Source organism: Cnephaeus nilssonii (assembly GCF_951640355.1).
Source record: "Cnephaeus nilssonii genome assembly, chromosome: 17".
Taxonomy (NCBI): domain Eukaryota; kingdom Metazoa; phylum Chordata; class Mammalia; order Chiroptera; family Vespertilionidae; genus Cnephaeus; species Cnephaeus nilssonii.
In genome coordinates, this window is record NC_137088.1 from 59,196,682 (window position 1) to 59,218,865 (window position 22,184).

A 22,184-nucleotide genomic window follows, 5' to 3' on the forward strand; every position below is an offset into this window, starting at 1 on the left:
ATATGCCAACAAGCTAACAATGTGAATGAAATGGACAAATTCCTAAAAAATAAAACCTCTAAAAACAGAATCAGAAAAACCTGAATAGGCCAATAACAATGGATAAAACTGAATCAGTAATTTAAAAATTCCCAGAAAACAAAATCCTGGTCCAGATGGCTTCACAGGGGAGTCTTACCGAACATTCGAAGAACTAACACCTATACTCCTCAAAACTATTTCAAAAATTTCAAGAGGAAGCAACACTTTGAACTTCTTTCTATGAGGCCAACATTATCCTAATCCCATAAACAAATAAAGACACTATAAGGAAAGAGAATTGCAGGCCAATATTCTAGATGAACATGGATGCTAAAACCCCCAACAAAATATTAGCAATTTGAATCCAGCAATATATTAAAAAGATCATGACCAAGTGGGATTTATTCCATGGATGCAAGGCTGGTACAAAATTCACAAGTCAATAAACATGATATATCACATAAATAAACTGAAAGACAAAAATCACATGATCCTATAAATAGACACAAAAAACTCATTTGAGAAAATCCAACACACACTGTTGATAAAAACTCTCAGCAAAGTGGGAATAGAGGGATCATACCTCAACATAATAAAGGCCATGCATGACAAACCTACAGCGAACATCATACTCAATGGGCAAAAACTAAGACCATTTCCCCTAAGAACAAGAACAAGATAGGGATGTCTGCTTTCACCACTCTCATTCAAAATAGTCCTGGAAGTTGTAGCCACAGGGATCAGACAAAAAGAAATAAAAGGCATCCAAATTGGAAAGGAGGAGATAAAACTGTCATTATTCTAAGATGACATGATATTGTACACAGAAAACCCTAAAGACTCCATCAAAAAATTACTAGATTTAATAAGTGAATTTGGCATTGCAGCAAGGTACAAAATTGAAATCAATGGAATTTTTACACACCAATAGTGAATTCGCAAAAAAAGAAACTAAACAATTATTTTCATTTACCACTGCAACAAAAAAAATTAAGATACTTAGGAATAACTTAACCAAGGAGTTGTAAAAGACTTGTACTCGGAAAACTACAGGATGTTGAAAAAAAGAGATTGAGGAAGATATGAACAAGTAGAAGAATATATCATGTTCATGGATTTGTAGGATTAACATCATTAAAATGTCCATACTTCCCAAAGCAATCTACATATCCAATGCAATCCCTATTAAAATAACAACAGCGCTATTTCACAGATCTACAACAAATACTCCAAAAATTTATATGGAACCAAAAAAGACCTTGAATAGCCGCAGCAATCTTGAGAAAGAAGAACAAAGTTGAAGGAATCACAATACCAGATATCAAATTATACTTCAAAGCCACTGTACTCAAAACAGCCTGGTACTGGCACAAGAACAGGCATATAGATCAATGGAACAGAATAGAGAACCCAGAAATCAACCTAAGACATCACGCTCAATTAATATTTAACAAAAGAAGGCAAGAATACACAATGGAATCAAGACAGTCTCTTCAATAAATGGTGCTGGGAAAATTGAAGAGATACAACATGCAAAAAAATGAAACTATACCACCACCTTATACCATATACAAGAATAAACTCAAAATGGATAAAAGACTTTAATGTAAGTCATTAAACCATAAAAATACTAGAAGAAACCATAGGCAACAAAATCTCAGACATCTCTCATAACAAAATAGATCATAATTCAGCAGAAAAGTGTCACAGGTTTTTTAAGGAAAAAGTTCATCAGAATTGTTTGCTCCTAAGTAAATCCCAATTTTGTTCCCTTTAAGGAATCTTAAGAGAATTTTATATTTTTCAAGGGCAGAGGTCTTTCTAGCATCTTATAGTTGTTTTCTTTCTTTTTTTTTTTTTTAATATATTTTATTGATTTTTTACAGAGAGGAAGAGAGAGGGATAGAGTTAGAAACATCGATGAGAGAGAAACATCGATCAGCTGCCTCTTGCACACCCCCCACTGGGGATGTGCCCGCAACCAAGGTACATGCCCTTGACCGGAATCGAACCTGGGACCCTTGAGTCCGCAGGCCGACGCTCTATCCACTGAGCCAAACCGGTCCCGGCTTATAGTTGTTTTCAAAGAGTTTACACAATGTAGCATCTCCTTAAATTTTCTAGAAATAAATTACATAGCACTATACCTTATAAAGAGGTGAACAAAGTTCTCTCTGTTTTACAAAGCGGAAATGAAACTTCCTTGTACACAGGTAGAAGTGGGACTACAGCATAGGTCATTTACCTTTCCTTGGTAAACTCAAATATGTCTTACTATAATAAACCACATTACAACAGGTTTAACATTCTCTACTCAGACAGGAATGAAATAAAACAAACTGCTCATTGCTGTTTCTTTCATTTTAAAAAAGGCAAGAACCTAAGAGAGTGGTTCATTAACACTTTCATCACACAGCATTCTAGGAATACATTTTCTATAAAACAATATTACAAAGTAATCCAAAATATTTCCTCTCCATTTCATCATTTCAATATTCCTAGATAACCTAAAATGAAGACAAATTTCCTACATTATTTGAGGAAGAGAAAGTGATGCCATTCTTGTTTAGCCTAACTGACATATAATCGGGTTTTAACAAGAGATTACATTCAATCCCCATCAAGAGTAAAGAGACAGAAGTGCCTACCGTACACCAAAAACTAAACAATCTGATCAAGCAACACAAACTCACTCTCACCAGGAACATCCTATCTAATAAAACCCTAATATGAAAATCGGTCGCTATGACACACACTGACCACTAGGGGGCAGACACTCACGCAGGAGCTGCCCCCATGGTCAGTGCGCTCCCACAGGGGAGCACCGCTCAGCCAGAAGCCAGACTCATGGCTGGCGAGCGCAGCGGCAATGGCAGGAGCCTCTCCCACCTCCGCTGCAGGTGGGCAATAAGAAGCGAGGGGTCCCAGACTGCAAGAGCCCCGGACTGCGAGACACCCGCCATAAGCACATGACTGTCATATAAAACACAAAGCTTTCCAGAAGTATGAGGAGAGGTGGTTCCACTTTGTGTTTTAAAACCTAATGTCTAGAACCCTGAACCAAGCGCAGAACAAAGAGCTGGAGAGCGTCATCCACCTGGATGCGTGGAGCCTGGGCCGAGCAGCCGAGCAATGGACAGGCAGGAGCACCTATCATGTGTGCGGACAGTAGCTGAGCTTTGTGCTCTCAGCAGGTCACCTCCTGTAACGTTCACAAACTCACTCCCCGGATGAGCAGAACTGAGACCACAATATCTACGTGTAAAACCTAAGTGCCCAGGTCTTCTGGGAAGACAGCGTACCTGTAACCGCTGAAACACTCCCGATCGCAGGCCTCCAAATCCATAGTGGCCCTGCGGGTGCACAGCACCTTCTGGCACCTCTTCATAGGGGGACTGTTCAATTTCCCAGTCAAAGTCTTCATCGTCATCTTCTACTCCTTCCTCAGAAACCTCAGAAGCACCTAATGTGTTAAATATTAACTTTTTAAAATACTGGATTTCCTAGGTACAACTCAAGGAAGAAAAAAATGGAGGAAAAATGACTGCCTGTGTTGCACCAAAACACAGTAAAAGAATATTCATATACTAGATAGCAAAAAAATGGATCTAACCCACAATCCACCCATGATAGGATGTATGAATAGAATAATAAATACAGTAAAAGCAAACAGGCCTCAGCCATATATGCATAAATCTCACAAAAATGTTAAGTGACAGAAGCCAGTCAAAAATGAACACATACTGTGAAATTATATTTATATACAATTCAAAAACAGGCAAAACTGAGGACAGTGGGTACCTTGGAGAGGAGGAGGGACAAGTAAAGGGAGGAAGCCCAGGTAGGATTCCAGGGTACTGGAAATGTTCCATTTCTACTCTAATATTGGTGTTCACTTCATGTAGCTCACTGAATTGTACACTTCTAATTTTAGCTCAAGTGGCCAATATTTTGCCAGAGACAGAGATGCTATTTTAATTTATTCAAAAATATGACCGACCTACTGGTTCAATGGAGTTCTTTATGTCTTTAAATTGTATGTTGCCACCCTGCTCAGTGGATAGAGCATCGGCCTGTGGACTGAAAGGTCCCAGGTTCGATTCCGGTCAAGGGCATGTACCTTGGTCGTGGGCACATCCCCAGTAGGGGGTGTGCAGGAGGCGGCTGATTAATGTTTCTCTCTCATCAATGTTTCTAACTCTCTATCCCTCTCCCTTCCTCTCTGTAAAAAAATCAATAAAATATATTTTTTTAAAAATAAATTATATGTTGCCAAATGAACTATTTTCACAAAACCTCCTTATCTTGTCACCTGAAGTATTTTCTCCAATCTCCTATTTGCTATATTCCTTTTCCCCTGGAAATATACAACATTCCAATTATTCTGCTTTTCTTTTTTTGTTGTTCCAACTGCAATAAACATACCTATTTCCTCCACAAGTGGTTTTGCAGTCCTGGATTTTCTTGGTGCCAGAAGCGCAGTTAACATGTTCAGCCCCTCAAAATGCTGACCAGGAGTTTCTTTGGGTAACTGAATGGTAAAAATTCCTTAAACATAAATTTGTTTTATGGTTAACAAGATTAAAATACTCAAAGACTTCACAAATATATCTATGTAATATATATATGTTTAGATATAATTCTATTTTATAAAGCTCCAAAATTATGGCCTTACATAAATTTAGTGACTAAAAATCAGAAAAGTTCCAACTGGGTTTTTCAGAACCACTAATTCAGCTGTCACCACTATAAGAAATTAATTTGTTAAAGCTGCTGAATGCTTTAGTCTTACTGCAATATCACCCTAACTATTGATAATATTAAAAGTCCAAATCAAAAAGTCCAAAACTCAATAGCCTGAGAGGGTAATAGCAGCTACTTATAAAATGTATTTCTGGACTAGGGAGGCAAAAAAAAATCAGGATACATTATCCTATACAGAATAGCAGCAATTTCAAAAATACACAAAAAGCAGTTATAGCTTAATAAAATCCTTTACTATCTTAAGAGCTACATTCCTAAAGTCAGTCTAAGGCAGATATAAATTATACCTATGTACTTCTTTTCTTTCCTTGACTGGGTTTATCAAACTTCAACTAGGCTCAGCTATGAACTCATTACATTATTTACTACTCTTACATTCTAAAACATTTTATTCTTTCAGTGTACTAAACCTTATCTAAATATATTAAATGCAATTAACCCAAAATATTTCCACATATAGCAACCTTTCTCAAGTCCTATGTCCTTTTAAAATGTAATAACAACTTATATGCAATTAAAAGCAGATTTAAACCTAGGAAGGCAGTTTCATTATACTTCTTTATCACATTAATTATATTGCACTATTGTCACTTAACATTGTCATCCCATCTTTCCGCCCTTTCCCTAGTTCATGAAGGCCAATAGATAATACTCCCTGGATAAATACGTAAGAGCACACAGTGTATTCTTATTCCTACCCAATAACAAACTACTTACATAAAGATAAAAAATGGTTTTAGGGCTAGCTGAACGACTTATTCACGAGAAGAAAATTCTGTCAGCCTTTAAATGCCACCTAGGAACAGCTTCTTTCTCATCTACATATAATTAAATTTTGAGTTTGAAATTGTACAAGAAAGATTTGACTCACAGCTAAAATCATCTATGTCATCTATTGCCTCACACAAGCAGAGTGTTAAGTTTACTGTGAAGAATACTGGGAAATACTTCCAAAGACTAAAAAAATTGTCATTTTTAAGAAATCCATGAATAACAGCACTGGACACTGAAAAACTTTAGTCATAGGGACAGACTGCACTTGCAATACACCTAAAAGGTCCTCACAGTATCTCTAATAATAAAAGCATAATATGCAAATCAACTGAACGGCCGAACAGCGGAACGGCCATCCAGACAACCTTCCGCACAAAGCCGGGGCTGTGAGGGCCTACTCTTGCACGAATTTCGTGCATCAGGCCTCTAGTCTTGAAAGATTTTTACATAGTAACATTAACATGAAGAATCCAAAGAACAAAACTAACAAAAATCTCCAAATACCTTTATCTGCATCATAGGACCCTTTTTCACTTCCATTTTCTACAATTCTCCCAGGAAGAGTTAATCTGCAAATTTAATATAAGAGCTCATTAAGTCCTTAAACTACAAAGTATAAGTGACCAGTATACATTGAAAACTATCAACCATTTTAAAAGGAAATCCCTCAGCATTTATTTAACATTTTACAAAGTAAATAACAGACTTCTTTCCTAGCTAAGATAAAAAAAAATTAGAGATGACTCCTCTGTCTAAATACTACTACTCATCAATAAAATAAATACTTAAAGAGGAAAGCCACAATATAATTATCACCATTGTTACAGTACTTCCAGCTTCCTAATGAATGAGTTATTTATATGCCTGGTGCCTGCCACAGCGTGGGCCCAATAAAAGTAGACTAATTGGCTACCAAAAAAGAGGGGTGAGGAGAGACAATAAAGAAACAACAAAACCAATTGTTTGTGTTGGGCAAATTACTACTAAAAAAAAAAAAACACAACAAAACAAAAATGTTTTTCTCAAATCTTGTAATTACTACATGGGGATTTTCTTTTCTTTCATACTAAAGGAAATGAACTGATTCCTGTTTCCAGCTTTACTCTGGTTCTGTCAGTCTTCCATTGAGGCCCTAAAATAATTCTTCTAAAGTAGAAGTCTGGACTACAGGGAATTCGAACATGGTGGCCAAAAGGACAGCTGGGAGGCAGAGAGTGTGACAGAATAAAGGATAAGGGGTGTGTGTGGACATGGGTGGTATGTGTGTGGGTGAATGAGGGACAGATAGCTATCTCAGGAATCCCAGGGACTGGCAGATTGGGCTCTCCTGGACGGGCTACCGCCGTGGGCACTCCAAGGCCAGCGCAGCTTTGGCACCAAACCCATGCCATCTGGTAGAGGGGAGCAATAGGGGCTAGGAGTACAGCCATGCCAACATCCACACCGACCTCAGATACCATCCCTGGACCTGTGCAGGGAGCCACTTGCCCAGCCATAACCTGTATGGAACCACCACTGCTAAGTGCCCGGCAGTGAGCAACCAAGGTTCCACGCCATGGGTCCCAGACTTCTGCGGCGAGTGCATGCCAGAAAGACCTGCTGAGCGGCGCCTCCTCGCAGGAGCCCAACCCCGCATTTCAGGTCCCCACGCTGCGAGTGCAAGCCAGGGGTACCCCACACCCCGCTCCATCCCCGGTCCCAGTATAGAGCTGTCACCCTGGCACGCATCCTACCCCTGGCCCAGGTCAGAGCTGCTGGTGCGAACTGGTGTGCCCAGCCACATGTGACAGGACCACACTGCAAGTGCGCTGCCAGAGATCTAGGGCACCGTCCTGCCTTGGTGCTGGGGCCGCACAGTGAAGTGCATGCCAGAGGGCTTTGGGCCCTCTCAGAGAGTCCCACACCAGAGGAACTGTGCACTCGCCCCACCGACCTCAAGAATCTGAAGTGGACAACCGAGGTACCAGACCGTGGGAGGAGACAGAACTCAGAAGAGAGACAATAAAGGTGTGAAACTCAAGACAGACCCAGACCCCAGGCTAGCTAGGGGGAGCATGTCAAACTTGTGGCTCACAGGCCACATGCGGCCCACAACGAATATTTTTGTGGTCCAGCCAATATAACGGTATGTAAGAAACATTTTAATAAAAATTCCATAACTTAATTTTTACAATATCCTGTCATACATAATTATTAATAATGAACTACAACATTCGCTAATGACTAATCAGTATAAGCGTGTTGCATTTATTTCCCATACAAGCAGGCACACCATTTCTCTCCACAGTGAATATTTTAGCAGCCAACTGCCATATCATTAGTCTTGGACTCACTTGTTTGGTGTGCACAACAGGAAATATTTTGCTTTCGGAGAACAAGAAAAATAGGTTTATTTGCATTATGCTTATTAACCTTTTGCACTCGGATGTCGAGTGTGACCCGACACGGTTAGCATTAGAATAAAGGAATCGAGAAAAAAGCAAGCGAGTGGAAAGGGTTAATTTGTGCAGTTATTCCGTGTCTGGTAAGTTAATGTTTAAGAAAACATTAATTTTAATAAAGTGTTCTATTATTCTATGTTAATGATTACTCATTTATTTCAGCCCTTTATATTCAGCATGTCTCTATCAAAATAAACCTACATTTCTATGAAAATTGAAGCTTTTGGTTTTTTTGCAGCCCACACAAACTTAAACTTTGTTTATTTGGCCCTTTGAGTTTGACATGTTTGTGCTAGGGGCTTCAACTCCTCAGACCCTAAGCAGGGAGCCCAGGACCAAAAATAGACAGCAAAAATGGGGAGACAGAGAAACAACCCCCAAAAGAAAGAAAAGTCAGAAAAGAAACTAAATGAAATGGAGGTAAACAATATGTCAGAGAAAGAATTCTGCATAATGGACATAGAGTTCCAAAACTGGCTGGATGAGAAAAATCAACAACATATGTAAGAACGAAGTCAAAATGAAGAATTATATAGCTAAAATAAAGAACACAATGGAAGGTTTCAACAGTAGACTAGAAAAAGCTGAGCAGTAACTGGAGAAAAAAAAGTCAAAAGCAGGAGGATAGCTTAAGGGAGCTTTGGGACAACATGAAAAGAAGCAACATTCATATAATAGGGTTGCCAGAAGGACAAGAAGAGCAGCAAGAATTATAAAAATTATCTGAAGAAATAATGACAGAAAATTTCCCTGATTTGGGGAAGAAGTCACAAAAGCACAGAGTCCCAAACAAGATGAACCCAAAAAGACCCACACTACAACATGTGATTACCATGGCAAACATTAGTGACAAAGAGAGAATCTTAAGGGGTGCAAGAAAAACAGAAAGTTACTTACAAGGAATCTTCGATTAGATTATCAAATGATTTCTCAACAGAAACACATCAGACCAGAAGTGAATGGAATGAAGTATACAAAGCAAGGGACTGGATCCAAGAATACTCTCTCCAGCGAGACTATCATTCAAAATTGAAGGGGAAATAGAGCTTCACAGACAAAAAAAAAAAAAGGTTAAGGGAGTTTATTACTACCAAGCCAGGAGTGCAAGAAATGCTACAGGGAAAGTTTAAAAAGAAGAAGTAGGAAGGGAAGAAGGAACACAGACATAAGGAATAAAAATGGCTACAAACAAGTACTTATCAATAACTTTAAACGTAAATGGATTAAATGCTCCAATCAAAAGACATCAAGTGGCTGAATGGATAATAAAACATGACCCATACATATGCTGTCTACAAGAAACCCACCTCAGAACAAGGGACTCACACAGACTGAAAGTCAAGGGATGGAAACAATTTTTTCAGGCAAACAAAAATGAAAAAACAAACGAACAAAAAACTGGTGTGGTAATACTTATATCTAACTAAATAGATCTCAAACTGAAGGCCATAACAAGACATAAGGAAGGTCACTTCATAATACTAAAGGGATCAATACAACAAGAAGATATAAGTCTGGTAAACATATATGCACCCAATACAGGAACATCCAAATACATAAAAAACCTTCTGGAAGATATCAAGGGTGAGATCAACAGTAATACTATCATAATCGGGGACTTTAATACCCCATTGAATTCACTGGATAAATCTTCTAGACAAAAAAAAATCCACAAAGAAACAGCAATCCTAAACAATTCACTAAATCAGATGGAACTAACTGACATCTTTAGAACATTTTAACCCCAAGCTACAGAATATGCATTCTTCTTGAGTGCAAAGAGGACACTTTCAAAGATAGACTACATATTGGAACATAGGCAAAGTCTCTTCAAGTTCAAGAAGACTGAAATCACATCAAGCATCTTCTCAGAACACAATGGCATAAAATTAGAAATCAACTAAAAAAGCATGTTATTAAACAATGGGGTTAGCAAAGAGATCAAAGAAGAAATAAAAAGCATCCTAGAAACAAATGACAATGAAAACACAACAATCAAAAATCTATGGACACAGTGAAAGCAGTCTTAAGAGGTTAAGTTTGCAGCATTACAGGCCTACCTCCAAAAAAAGAAGAAAAACTGGTAATAAATTATCTAACCCTACAACTTAATTAGAAAGAGAGCCAAACAAAAAGCCCAGAGTAAGCAGTACGAAAGAAATAATAAAGATCAGAGAGGAAATAAATGACATAGAGACCAAAAAGACAATACAAAAGATGAATAAAACCAAGAGCTGGTTCTTTGAAAGGATAAACAAGATTGATGAACGTCTAGCCAGGCTCACCAAGAAGCAAAGAGTGAGGACCCAAATAAACAAAATCAGAAGTGAAAAAGGTGAAGTAACAACCAACCCCACAGAAATAGAAAGGATTGGGGGAAAAAGATACTATGAACAACTCTATTGCAACAAATTGGACAACCTAGATCAGGGGTCCTCAAACTTTTTAAACAGGGGGCCAGTTCACTGTCCCTCAGACCGTTGGAGGGCCGGACTATAGTTTAAAAAAATATGAACAAATTCCTATGCACACTGCTAAGTCGGCTGCTAAGCAGGACAGGCAGCGGTGGCAAAAAAACCCCGGCGGGCCGGATAAATGTCCTTGGCAGGCCGCATGTGGCCCGCGGGCCGTAGTTTGAGGACCCCTGACCTAGATGAAATGGACATTCCTAGAAAAATACAATCTTCCAAAACTCAATCATGAAGAATCAGAAAACCTGAATAGCCAGCTAACTACCAATGAAATTGAAGCAATAATCAAAACACTTCCAGCAAATAAAAGCCCTGGTCCAGACAACTTCACAGGGGAATTTTACCAAACATTAAAAGAACTAACACCAATCCTCCTCAGATTATTCCAAAAATTTCAAAAAGAAGGAACACTTCCAAGCTCTTTCTATGAAGCCATAATTATTCTAACCCCAAAATGAGATAAAGACACTACAAAGAAAAGAGAATTTCAGACTAACGTCCCTGATGAATATTGATGCTAAAATCCTCAACAAAATTCTACCAAATCGGATCCAGCATTACATTACAAAGATTATACACCATGACCAAGTGGAATATATTCTGGGGATGCAAGGCTGGGACAATATCTGCAAGTCAATAAACATGATACATCACATAAACAAACAGAGAGACAAAAATCACATGATCATATCAATTGATTCAGAAAAAGCATTTGACAAAATCCATCACCCTTTCTTGATAAAAACTCTCAGCAGCCCCAGCCAGTTTGGCTCAGGGGATAGAGAGTTGGCCAAAAGGTACCAGATTCCATTCCAGTCAAGGGCACATACCATGGTTGCAGGCTGCTCCCTGCACTGGCCCTGATCAGGGCTCGTGCAGGAGACAACCAACAGATGTGTTTTTCTCACATCGATGTTTCTCTCAATCTTTCCCTCTCTCTCTCTAAAAAAATAAAATAAAATAAAATAAAATAAAATAAGTCAATGGAGAAATATCCTCGGGTGAGGATTAAGAAACAAAACAACAAACAACAACAAAAAAAAAACTCTCAAGAGTGGGAATAGAGGGATCATACCTCAACATAATAAAAGCCTTAATATATGACAAACCTACAGCCAACATCATACTCAATGGGCAAAAAATAAAATAATTTCCCTCAAGAACAGGAACAAGACAGGGATGCCCTCTTTCACCACTTCTGTTTGACATAGTACTGGAAGTACTAGCCACAGTGATCAGACAAGAAGAAGAAATAAAAGGCATCCGAACTAGTTCGGAAAAGAAGAAGAAAAACTGTCATTTGCTGATGATATGATATTGCACATAGTAAAACCTAAAGACTTCATCAAAAAACTAAATGATTTAATAAATGAATTTGACAATGTAGCAGGATACAAAATTAACAACCAGAAATTGATGGCATTTTTATACACCAATAATGAATTGTCAGAAAGAAAAACTAGGGAGCCAAAAAATGGCGGCTGAATAGACAAACGTGTTCTAAGGCTAGTCCTGGAGCAGAAAGAAAGAACAGCTGAGGGTTGCACGGGAAGTGTTTGTTAGCAAGCTAAGGGACAGCTAAACTCCAGGAGAAGCTGGGGGACTGCTAGACAGGGTTCTCCTGACTGGGCAGCCCCCACTGCGGCTGGGTCCTCTCCCGGAGCTACAGACTCGGACCGGGAAACCGCACCATCTTTAAAGGAAAAGTGGATCTTATCGGAACCCTGAAAATCCGCAACTGCAGCAACCACCAAACAGCTGGGAGCCCCAGAATACCTGTCCCCAATTGGCGCAAACACGCGGATTAAACGGAGCTCTTCACTGCACCAAGGAAAGGTCAGATTTCGCCGGGGATAAGGAGAGAACTACATAACCAGACATCCGGAGAGGAGAGACCATGGGGAGACAAAGAAACAGCCCACATATGAAAGAAAAGCAGGCATCACCAGAAAAGGAAGTAAACAAATTAGAGGCAAGCAACCTATCAGAGAAAGAATTCAGAGAAATGGTCATAAGGTGGCTGAAAAGAATGGAAGACAAATTCGACAATATGAGTAAGAACCAAGAGGAAATGAAGAAGAACCAAGAAGAAACGAAAAATGACATAGCTGTTGTAAAGAACTCAATAGAAAGCATCAAGAGTAGACTAGAAGAAGCAGAGGACCGCATCAGTGAGGTAGAAGACAAGAAGGGAAAAAATACCCAATTAGAGCAGCTTCTAGAAAAAAAAAATTAAAAAGCAGGAGGAGAGCCTACGGGAACTTCGGGACAACACAAAACAAAACAACATCAGGATAATAGGGGTACCAGAAGGAAAGGAAACGGAGCAAGGAATAGAAAACCTGCTTGAAGAAATAATGACAGAAAACTTTCCTGATATAGGGAAGAAAAACCCACACAAATCCAAGAAGCTCACAGAGTCCCAAGCAAAATGAACCCCAAAAGACCGACACCAAGGCACATTATAATTAAGTTGGAAAACACCAACGACGAAGTAAGAATCTTAAAAGCAGCCAGAGAGAGACAGAAAGTTACATACAAAGGAACCCCCATCACACTAGCAACTGATTTCTCAACAGAAACGCATCAGGCCAGAAGGGAATGGAATGAAATATACAAAGTCATGCAAAGGAAGGGTCTCAATCCAAGAATACTGTACCCAGCAAGGCTATCAATCAAAATTGAAGGTGAAATCAGGAGCTTCACAGACAAAAAAGGGCTAAGGGAGTTTATCACCACCAAACCAGCAATGAAAGAAATGCTAAAGGGTCTGCTGAAAAAAAAAAAAAAAGAAAGAAAGAAAGAAAGAAAGAAAGAAAGAAAGAAAGAAAGAAAGAAAGAAAGAAAGGAGAAGCAAAGAAGGAACACAGGGGTATAGAATAAAAATGGCGACAAATAAGTGCCTATCAATAATAACTTTAAATGTAAATGGATTAAATGCCCCAAAAGACATAGGGTAACGGATTGGATAAGAAAACAAGACCCATATATCTGCTGTCTACAAGAAACCCACCTCAGAAAAAAAGACGCCCACAGACTGAGGGTGAAGGGATGGAAAAGGTTTTCCAGGCGAATAAAAATGAAAAGAAAGCTGGGGTAGCAATACTTATATCTGACAAATTAGATCTCAAAGTGAACAACATAACAAGAGATAAGGAAGGCCACTTCATAATATTAAACGCAGCAATCCAACAAGAAGAAATAACTCTGGTAAACATATATGCGCCCAATACAGGAGCACCCAAATACATAAAAAAAACTTCTGGAGGATATCAAGGGAGAGATTAACAGCAATACAATCATAGTAGGAGACTTTAATACCCCACTATTACCATTGGACAAATCCTCTAAACAAAAAATCAGCAAAGAAACATCAATCCTAAATGACTCACTAGACCAGATGGAATTAACTGACACCTTCAGAACATTTCACCTCAAAGCCACAGAATATACATTCTTCTCAAGTGCACATAGGTCATTTTCAAAGATAGACCATATGTTGGGACATAGGCAAAGTGCCGGAAACAAATCAGTTTCACTAAAAGAGAGATGTTGACAGGAAGACAGGAAGGCTGGTCAACAACCTTAATTGCTCTAACCACTCACCCTTTAGTTGAGACATTGTTAGCTGAAGCAGCCTCCACCTTTGTTTTTCCCATGTAAATTTTTGTTTATCCTGGCTAAGATGTTTTCCCCAAAGCCTCAATAAAAGGGATGGCAGGGCCAGAGCAGGAGTAGTTCTCCCATTAGAGTTGGACTACCGCCTGGCCTCCCATTTCGCCAAATTGAATTTCTTCAAGTCTCCTTTCCTTTGTGTGCGGCCCTTCTCCAGAACTCGAACCCTGAACCGGAACCCTGAACCACGCGGGACGTGGAAAGGGATTCCTATAGCAAAGTCTCTTCAAATTCAAGAAGATAGAAATCATATCAAGAATCTTCTCAAATCACAGTGGCATAAAACTGGAAATCAACTACAATAAAAACAATGCAAAGAAATCAAACACATGGAGACTAAACAGCATGCTATTAAACAATGACTGGGTTACCAGAGATCAAGGAAGAAATAAAAAACATCATGGCAACAAATGACAATGAAAACACAACACTCCAAAATCTATGGGACACAGCGAAAGCAGTCTTGAGAGGGAAGTTCATAGCTGTACAAGCCTACTGCAAAAAAAAAAACAAGAAACAATGGTAATAAATTACCTAACCCTACAACTCAGAGTTAGAAAAAGAGCAACAACAAAAAAGCCCAGTGTAAGTAGAAGGAAATAATAAAGATCAGAGCGGAGATAAACGACATAGAGACCAAAGAAACAATACAAAAGTTCAACAAAACCAAGAGCTGGTTCTTTGAAAGGATAAACAAGACTGATGAACCTCTAGCCAGGCTCACCAAGAAGCAAGGAGCGAGGATGCAAATAAACAAAATCAGAAATGAAATACGTGAAATAACAACAGACCCCACCGAAATACAAAGGATTGTTAAAAAATACTACAAACAACTCTATTCCAACAAACTGGACAACCTGGAGGAGTTGGACATATTCCTAGAAAAATATAACCTTCCAAAACTCAATCAGGGAGAATATAAACAGCTCAATAGGCCAGTAACTATGGAAGAAATTGAAGCAGTCATCAAAAAGCTTCCGGCAAACAAAAGCCCGGGGCCTGATGGCTTCATAGGGGAGTTTTACCAAACATTCAAGGAAGAACTAAAACCTATCCTCCTCAGACTATTCCAAAAAATTCAAGAGGAATTCCAAGCTCCTTCTATGAAGCCAGCATCACCCTAATACCAAAACCAGATAAAGGCAACACGATGAAAGAGAATTACAGGCCAGTATCCCTCATGAACAAAGATGCCAAAATCTTCAACAAAATTCTAGCAAATTGGCTCCAGCAGTACATCAGAAAGATCATACACCATGTCCAAGTAGGATTTATCCCAGGAATGCAAGGATGGTACAATATCCGCAAATCAATAAATGTGATACATCGCATAAACAAATTGAGAGATAAAAATCATATAGTCATATCAATTGATGCAGAAAAAGCATTTGACAAAATCTAACACCCTTTCTTGATAAAAACTCTCAACAAGGTGGGAACAGAAGGATCATACCTCAACATAATAAAAGCTATATATGATAAACCCACAGCAAACATCATACTCAATGGGCAAAAACTAAAACCATTTCCCCTAAGAACAGGAACAAGACAGGGATGCCCACTCTCACCACTCCTGTTTGACATAGTACTGGAAGTATTAACCATTGCAATTAGACAAGAAGAAGAAATAAAAGGCATCCAAATTGGAAAAGAAGAAGTAAAGCTGTCCTTATTTGCAGATGACATGATATTGTACATAAAAAAACCCGAAAAACTCCATCAAAAAACTAATAGACTTAATAAATGAATTTGGCAATGTAGCAGGATACAAAATTAACGCCAAGAAATATATGGCCTTTCTATACACCAATAGTGAACTTACAGAAAGAGAGACTAAAAAAGCAATCCCATTTACCATCGCACCAAAAAAATTAAGATACCTAGGAATAAACTTAACTAAGGAGGTAAAAGACCTATATGTGGAAAACTACAGGACACTGAAAAGAGAGATAGAGGAAGATGTACACAGATGGAATAACATACCATGTTCATGGATTGGTAGAATCAACATCATCAAAACGTCCATACTACCCAAAGCAATCTATAGATTCAATGCACTCCCCATTAAAATACCAACAGCATATTTCACAGACCTAGAACGAACTCTCCAAAAATTCATCTGGAATAAAAAAAGACCCGAATAGCCACAGTAATACTGAGAAAGAATAAAGTAGGAGGGATCTCAATAACAGATTTCAAGCTATATTACAAAGGCACTGTTCTCAAAACAGCCTGGTACTGGCACAAGAACAGACACATAGATCAATGGAATAGAATAGAGAACCCAGAAATCAACTCAAACCACTATGCTCAATTAATATTTGACAAAGGAGGCATGAACATACAATGGAGTCAAGACAGTCTCTTCAATAAATGGTGTTGGGAAAATTGGACAGATACATGCAAAAAAATGAAACTAGATCACCAACTTACACCTTACACAAAAATAAACTCTAAATGAATACTGGACTTAAACATAAGACGGAAAACCATAAAAATACTATAGGAATCCACAGGCAGCAAAATCTCAGACATATGCCAAAAGAACTTCTTCACTGATACTGCCCCTAGGGCAATGGAAACTAAAGAGAAAATAAACAAATGGGACTACATCAAAATAAAAACTTCTGCACAGCTAAAGAAACCATCAACAAAACAACAAGAAGGCCCACTGCATGGGAGAACATATTTGCAAATGTTATCACTGATAAAGGTTTAATCTCCAACATCTACAGACAGCTTACACAACTTAATAAAAGGAAGATAAATGATCCAATTAAAAAATGGGCAATGGACCTAAATAGAATCTTTTCAAAAGAAGACAGAAGGCAGGCTCAGAGACACATGAAAACATGCTCAAAGTCACTAATTATCCAAGAGATGCAAATCAAAACCACAATGCGGTACCTGTCAGAATGGCTATCATCCACAAATCAACAAAGGACAAGTGCTGGCGAAGATGCGGAGAAAAAGGAACCCTCGTGCACTGCTGGTGGGAATGCAGACTGGTGCAGCCACTGTGGAGAACAGTATGGAGTTTCCTCAAAAAACTGAAAATGGAACTCCCATTTGACCCAGTAATCCCAGTCCTGGGAATATATCCGAAGAAACTAGAAACACGAATCAGAAAGGATATATGCACCCCTATGTTCATAGCAGCCCAATTTACAATAGCTAAGATTTGGAAACAGCCTAGGTGCCCGTCAGCAGATGACTGGATCAGAAAACTATGGTATAATCTACAAAATGGAATACTATGCTGCCATAAAAAGAAGGAATTCTTACCATTTGCAGCAACCTGGATGGAACTGGAGAACATTATGTTAAGTGAAATAAGCCAGTCAATGAAAGAAAAATACCACATGATCTCACTCGTTTATGGATAATAAAGAACATTATAAACTGATGAACAGAAAGATAGGTACAGAAACAGTAAAGCATCAAACAGACTGTCAAATTACAGCAGGAAGGTTAGGGAGAGGTGGGGGAGATAAGAGATCAACCGAAGGACTTGTATGCATGCATATAAGCATAACCAATGGACGCAAAACTCTGGGGGGTGAGGGCATGTATGGGAGTGGAGTGGTGGTGGGGGGAAGCAATGGTAAGATATGTACACATATAATACCTTAATAAAAAAATGAAAAAATTTAAAAAAAAAAAAAGAAAAACTAAAAAACAATCCTATTTACCATTGCAAAAAATAAAAATAAAATAAGGAGGTAAAAGACCTGTACTCGGAAAACTACAAGGTGTTGAAAGAAGAGATAAGGAAGATAAAACAAGTGGAAGAATATACCATGTTCATGGATTGGTAGAATCAATATCATCAAAATGTCCATACTACCCAATGCAATCTATAGATTCAATGCAATACCCATTAAGATACCAAAGGCATAGTTCACAGATCTAGAACAAACTCTCCAAAAATTTATATGGAATAAAAAAGACCCCGAATAGCCACAGAAATCTTGAGAAAAAAGAACAAGTTGGAGGGACCCCAATACCAGACCTCAGTTATACTACAAAGCTACTGTTCTCAAAACAGCATGGTACTGGCCCAAGAACAGACATATAGACCAATGGAACAGAAGAGAGAACCCAGAAATCAACAATGCCGACTGATTATTGAACACATGGATAAATACCAGGCATGATAATGAGGACTATGTATGCATTATCTCAGTCCTCCTATCAGCTCTTTAAGATCAGTAACATTAGTCCCACTTTACAAATTAGGAAACTGAGACTGAATAACTTGCCTAAAGTCACAGGGCTCTAACTGTGCCGAGACTCAGACATGCCCAACTCCCAAGCCTCTGCTACCCAAGGAATGGATCCCTTTGTGCGAAGAGTGAGTCCTCCTTAAACTGTTTCACCCGTCCTCTTCCGTCTTCATCAAAACTCCCCCACGTAAGCAGAGAGATTTTCACTTGGAATTTTTTTACTTTATTGTCTTTATTTTACTAGTATAACCCTATCTCATTTAAGAGCTTTTCTCTGAGCCTCTGATCCCTCATTGTACCAGGGGTAAATAATAGAACCTATTTTGCCGGACTTCCCTAAAATACAAAGAGGTCATTCACATTAAGCACCAACCCGGAGTAAAAATGCGGTAAATGTTCGCCAGTACCACCATCATCATCTTCCTGTCCTTCCTGTGTTCAATATCACCTCAGATAAACATGGGCGCCCTTTTCCCCTCTCCCAGGGCAATGCATTTCCCTACAGACCACTTGCTATGATGTGTGGCTGGTTTACTTACTTTTCCTTCCCCGCCCCAAGGTAAACTGCACGAGGCCCCACCACATCCCCAATACTGAAAACAAAGCCTGGTCTAGACCATGGACTTGACAAGTAAATCAAACGGATGAGTAAAGAAATAGGAAGGGCAGTATATTCGAGGAGGTGGATCTCAGTGAAGCCAAACGGCTCTCTGAGCAGAACCGGTTCAGCCCAGGGAAGGCACGTGCTTGCCTGGAGAGGAAGGTTTGTATTAGGAAAGTACGCGGTGGGGAAGGTGGGCTGAGCAGCCGAAACTTCAAAGAAAGGTTCCGAGGGTGGGTGTCCCCTCCTCCGAGAGCGAGCGGAGAGCAAGGAACCTACCCTGTTCGGAGGGAGAATCGGCAGTGCGCTCTGAAACGGGCCAAGAATCGTGCCCGTCGCCGGAACCGCGGTGCGGGTGGAATGCACCGGAGCCTCCGGCGGCGGCCGCCGGTCCCTGCGCGACCACCCGGGAAAGTCAGGCAGAGGCGCAGAGGAGGCGGGCCGCCGGGGACGCTCGGGTAAGAGGTCCAAGTTCGGGACGCGGCTCGGAGTGCCCGGGACCTGCGGTCAGGCAAGGACGGGCGCAGAGCGGACAGAACAGAAACCGGAAGGCGGCGGGGTCGCAAAGACACGCTTCGCAGGGGCCAGGGGTCCCTTTCACGTGGGGCTGAGTGCGAGGAGGGAGGGGCGGGCGAGGGGAAAGCGGGCTCCCGCCGCGGCCAGCCGCCCAAGCCCGGATCCGGGCGCCGAGCAGCGGCGGACACCTCGGGGCCCCGCCCCGCCCCTCCCCGGGGAGCGGCTAGACCGCGAGGGGAGCGGGGCCCACTCGCCTGAGGAAATACGGCTTGGCGTAGAACCTGAAGTCGACGCCCTGGAAGTAGACGTCGAACTCGGAGACCCGAGCGTAGGGCACGCGGATGGCGACGGTCAGGAAGTCGGGGTCCTGGCTGAGGTCGAACGCCGGTGTTAGCATCGCCGCGGCCCCACGCAGATCCTCGAGAAACCTTCGCTCGCCCACCACTCCGGTTACCCCAGCGCTTCCGGATCACGGCGGAAGTGCTCCTCTGTGGGAGAGGAAGTCCCGCCCCACCGCTATCTCCATGGAGACGGGACGCTGTTGGTGGAGCAGAGAGGGAGCCGGGAGCAGGGCTTTGTGCAGAGGCAATGTGCTCAGGGCATAACTTGGAAAAACCAGGGCATGTGTCCACCTCAGACGCACTCAACCCTTCGCGATGCTTCGAGATGATTTTAATAGCATCGGCTTCCCAGGTAGAGGCCTGCGTTTGAATCCCTCTCAGCCACTTCCCTGCTGTAAGACTGGGAAAATTACAAAACCTCCCTGTGCTTCAGCATTCTCTTCTATAAAATGAGGCTAACACTAGGACCCAGCCTCATAGAAATACTGTGAGGATAACATAAAATTCTGTAAAGCTCTAAGAACGAACGTGCCTGGCAAGTTGTCAATGCTCGGTATGATGGAGCAGTCACCCCAGCAGCCAAGAAACATCCATACTGTGGTTTCCTTAATTCTCATCTGCTTGGCTAAGTTCTCCCCACCACTCCTCTCCCCTCCACATTTCTCTCCCTCTTCCTTTCTCTTATATTAAACAATATTTGAATAGTTTCCTTATTTGCATACACACACACACACACACACACACACACACACACACACATATATATATTGATTTCAGACAGAAAGGGAGAGGGAGAGAGAGATAGAAACATCAGTGATGAGAGAGAATCATTGATGAGCTGCTGCCTGCACACCCCACACTGGGGATCAAGCGCGAAATCTGGGCATGGACCCTGGTGGGGAATTGTTAACGTAAAAAAAAAATTCAAACCTGTAAAGAATTTTTTGAGTTTATTTGAGCCAAATTGTCAACATATGCCTGAAAGCAGAACCTCAATGAATTGAGATAATGCTCCAGAGGATGGTGGGTTACATTTGTATTTATACATTGCAATAAAAGGAAATGGACGTAGGTGGGTACATGAAATCCATTGGAGATAGACTAGAGAGGCAGGAGAAAGCAAAGCGGGGAAACCCCTGGGATTGGATAAAAGGTAAAATGATGGACACATACTTAGGTGGGTGCAGGAACAATTAACATGGTATTGAAGGAATTTGTGGTCTCTGTCCTGGCACCCACCACATTTGGTTGTGCCCCAAGGGGTCCGGAAAAAGGGAAGTTACAAGTTACCCAGACATTTCAAGGGTATGTTTTCATAGATGCAAAAAGACAGATGGGCTCAGTTAAGGTAAAGGTTGACCTTGTCAGTGAAGATACCGGCCTAGAATGTAACTGCCCACCATCACTGCTTTTAGTTAGAGTTTAATTTCAGACCATCCTTTGCAGTTACTTTAGGTCTCTGAGTTTGCAAGACTGTCACGCAGGCCTCCCCTGAGCTTGTCAGGTTAGCATGTGGCCCCTTTCGTCCACAGAATCCAACTGTGACCTCCTTGGCTCATAGGTCAAGGCTCAACCACTGAGCTATGCAGGTAGGGCACAACTAATCTCTTTTAATCTGCACTATAAACTCCAAAGAATACGACTCAGAGCAGTTAAGCAATACATCCTATCTAATAAAAGAGTAATATGCAAATTGACCATCACTCCAACACACAAGATGGCTGCCCCCATGTGGTCAAAGATGGCTGCCCCTATGTGGACACAAGATGGCCACCACAAGATGGCCAGCAGGAGAGGGCAGTTGGGAGGGACCAGGCCTGCAAGGGAGGGCAGTTGGAGGCGATCAAGCCTGCAGGGGAGGGCAGTTAGGGGTGACCAGGCTGGCAGAGGAGGGAAGTTGGAGGCGACCAGGCCTGCAGAGAAGGGCAGTTGGGGGCAACCGGGCCTGCAGGGGAGGGCAGTTGGCGAGGGGACCAGGCCTGCAGGGGAGGGCAGTTAGGGTCAATCAGGCTGGCAGGGGAGCAGTTAGGCATCAATCAGGCTGTCAGGGGAGTGGTTAGGGGGTGATCAGTCTGGCAGGCAGAAGCGGTTAGGGGCAATCAGGAAGGCAGGCAGGCAAGCAGTTGGAAGCGAGCAGTTGGGAGTTGAGGGGTCCCAGATTGGAGAGGGTGCAGTTTGGGCTGAGGGACACACACCCCTGTGCATGAATTTCGTGCACCAGGCCTCTAGTATTATAATAATCATGCATTTTACAATTACCAGAAAACAGAACGTCTGACTCTTAAACCCAGTTAGTGCCTGTATTGACAAATTACAGTCTCTCTATACTTTCCCCTTCCTTGAATTTTCTCCTT

General features: G+C 41.0%; 1 protein-coding gene across 2 annotated transcripts in view; it reads right to left on the reverse strand.

Moving 5' to 3' along the window:
* Positions 1 to 19,956, reverse strand: part of SHQ1 (SHQ1, H/ACA ribonucleoprotein assembly factor) — a 318,538-nt gene extending 298,582 nt beyond the window's left edge. Inside the window, exons 1-4 of one of the 2 annotated variants that reach the window (XM_079795697.1) lie at positions 19,744 to 19,956; positions 6,064 to 6,128; positions 4,447 to 4,569; positions 3,324 to 3,484 (exon numbers count right to left, since the gene is read on the reverse strand). In XM_079795697.1, coding sequence (XP_079651823.1) covers positions 3,324 to 3,484; positions 4,447 to 4,569; positions 6,064 to 6,128; positions 19,744 to 19,886 — 492 coding nt within the window. In that variant the 5' untranslated portion in view covers positions 19,887 to 19,956. The other variant, XM_079795698.1, reaches the window with a different exon arrangement.
* Positions 19,957 to 22,184: the final 2,228 nt, after the last annotated feature.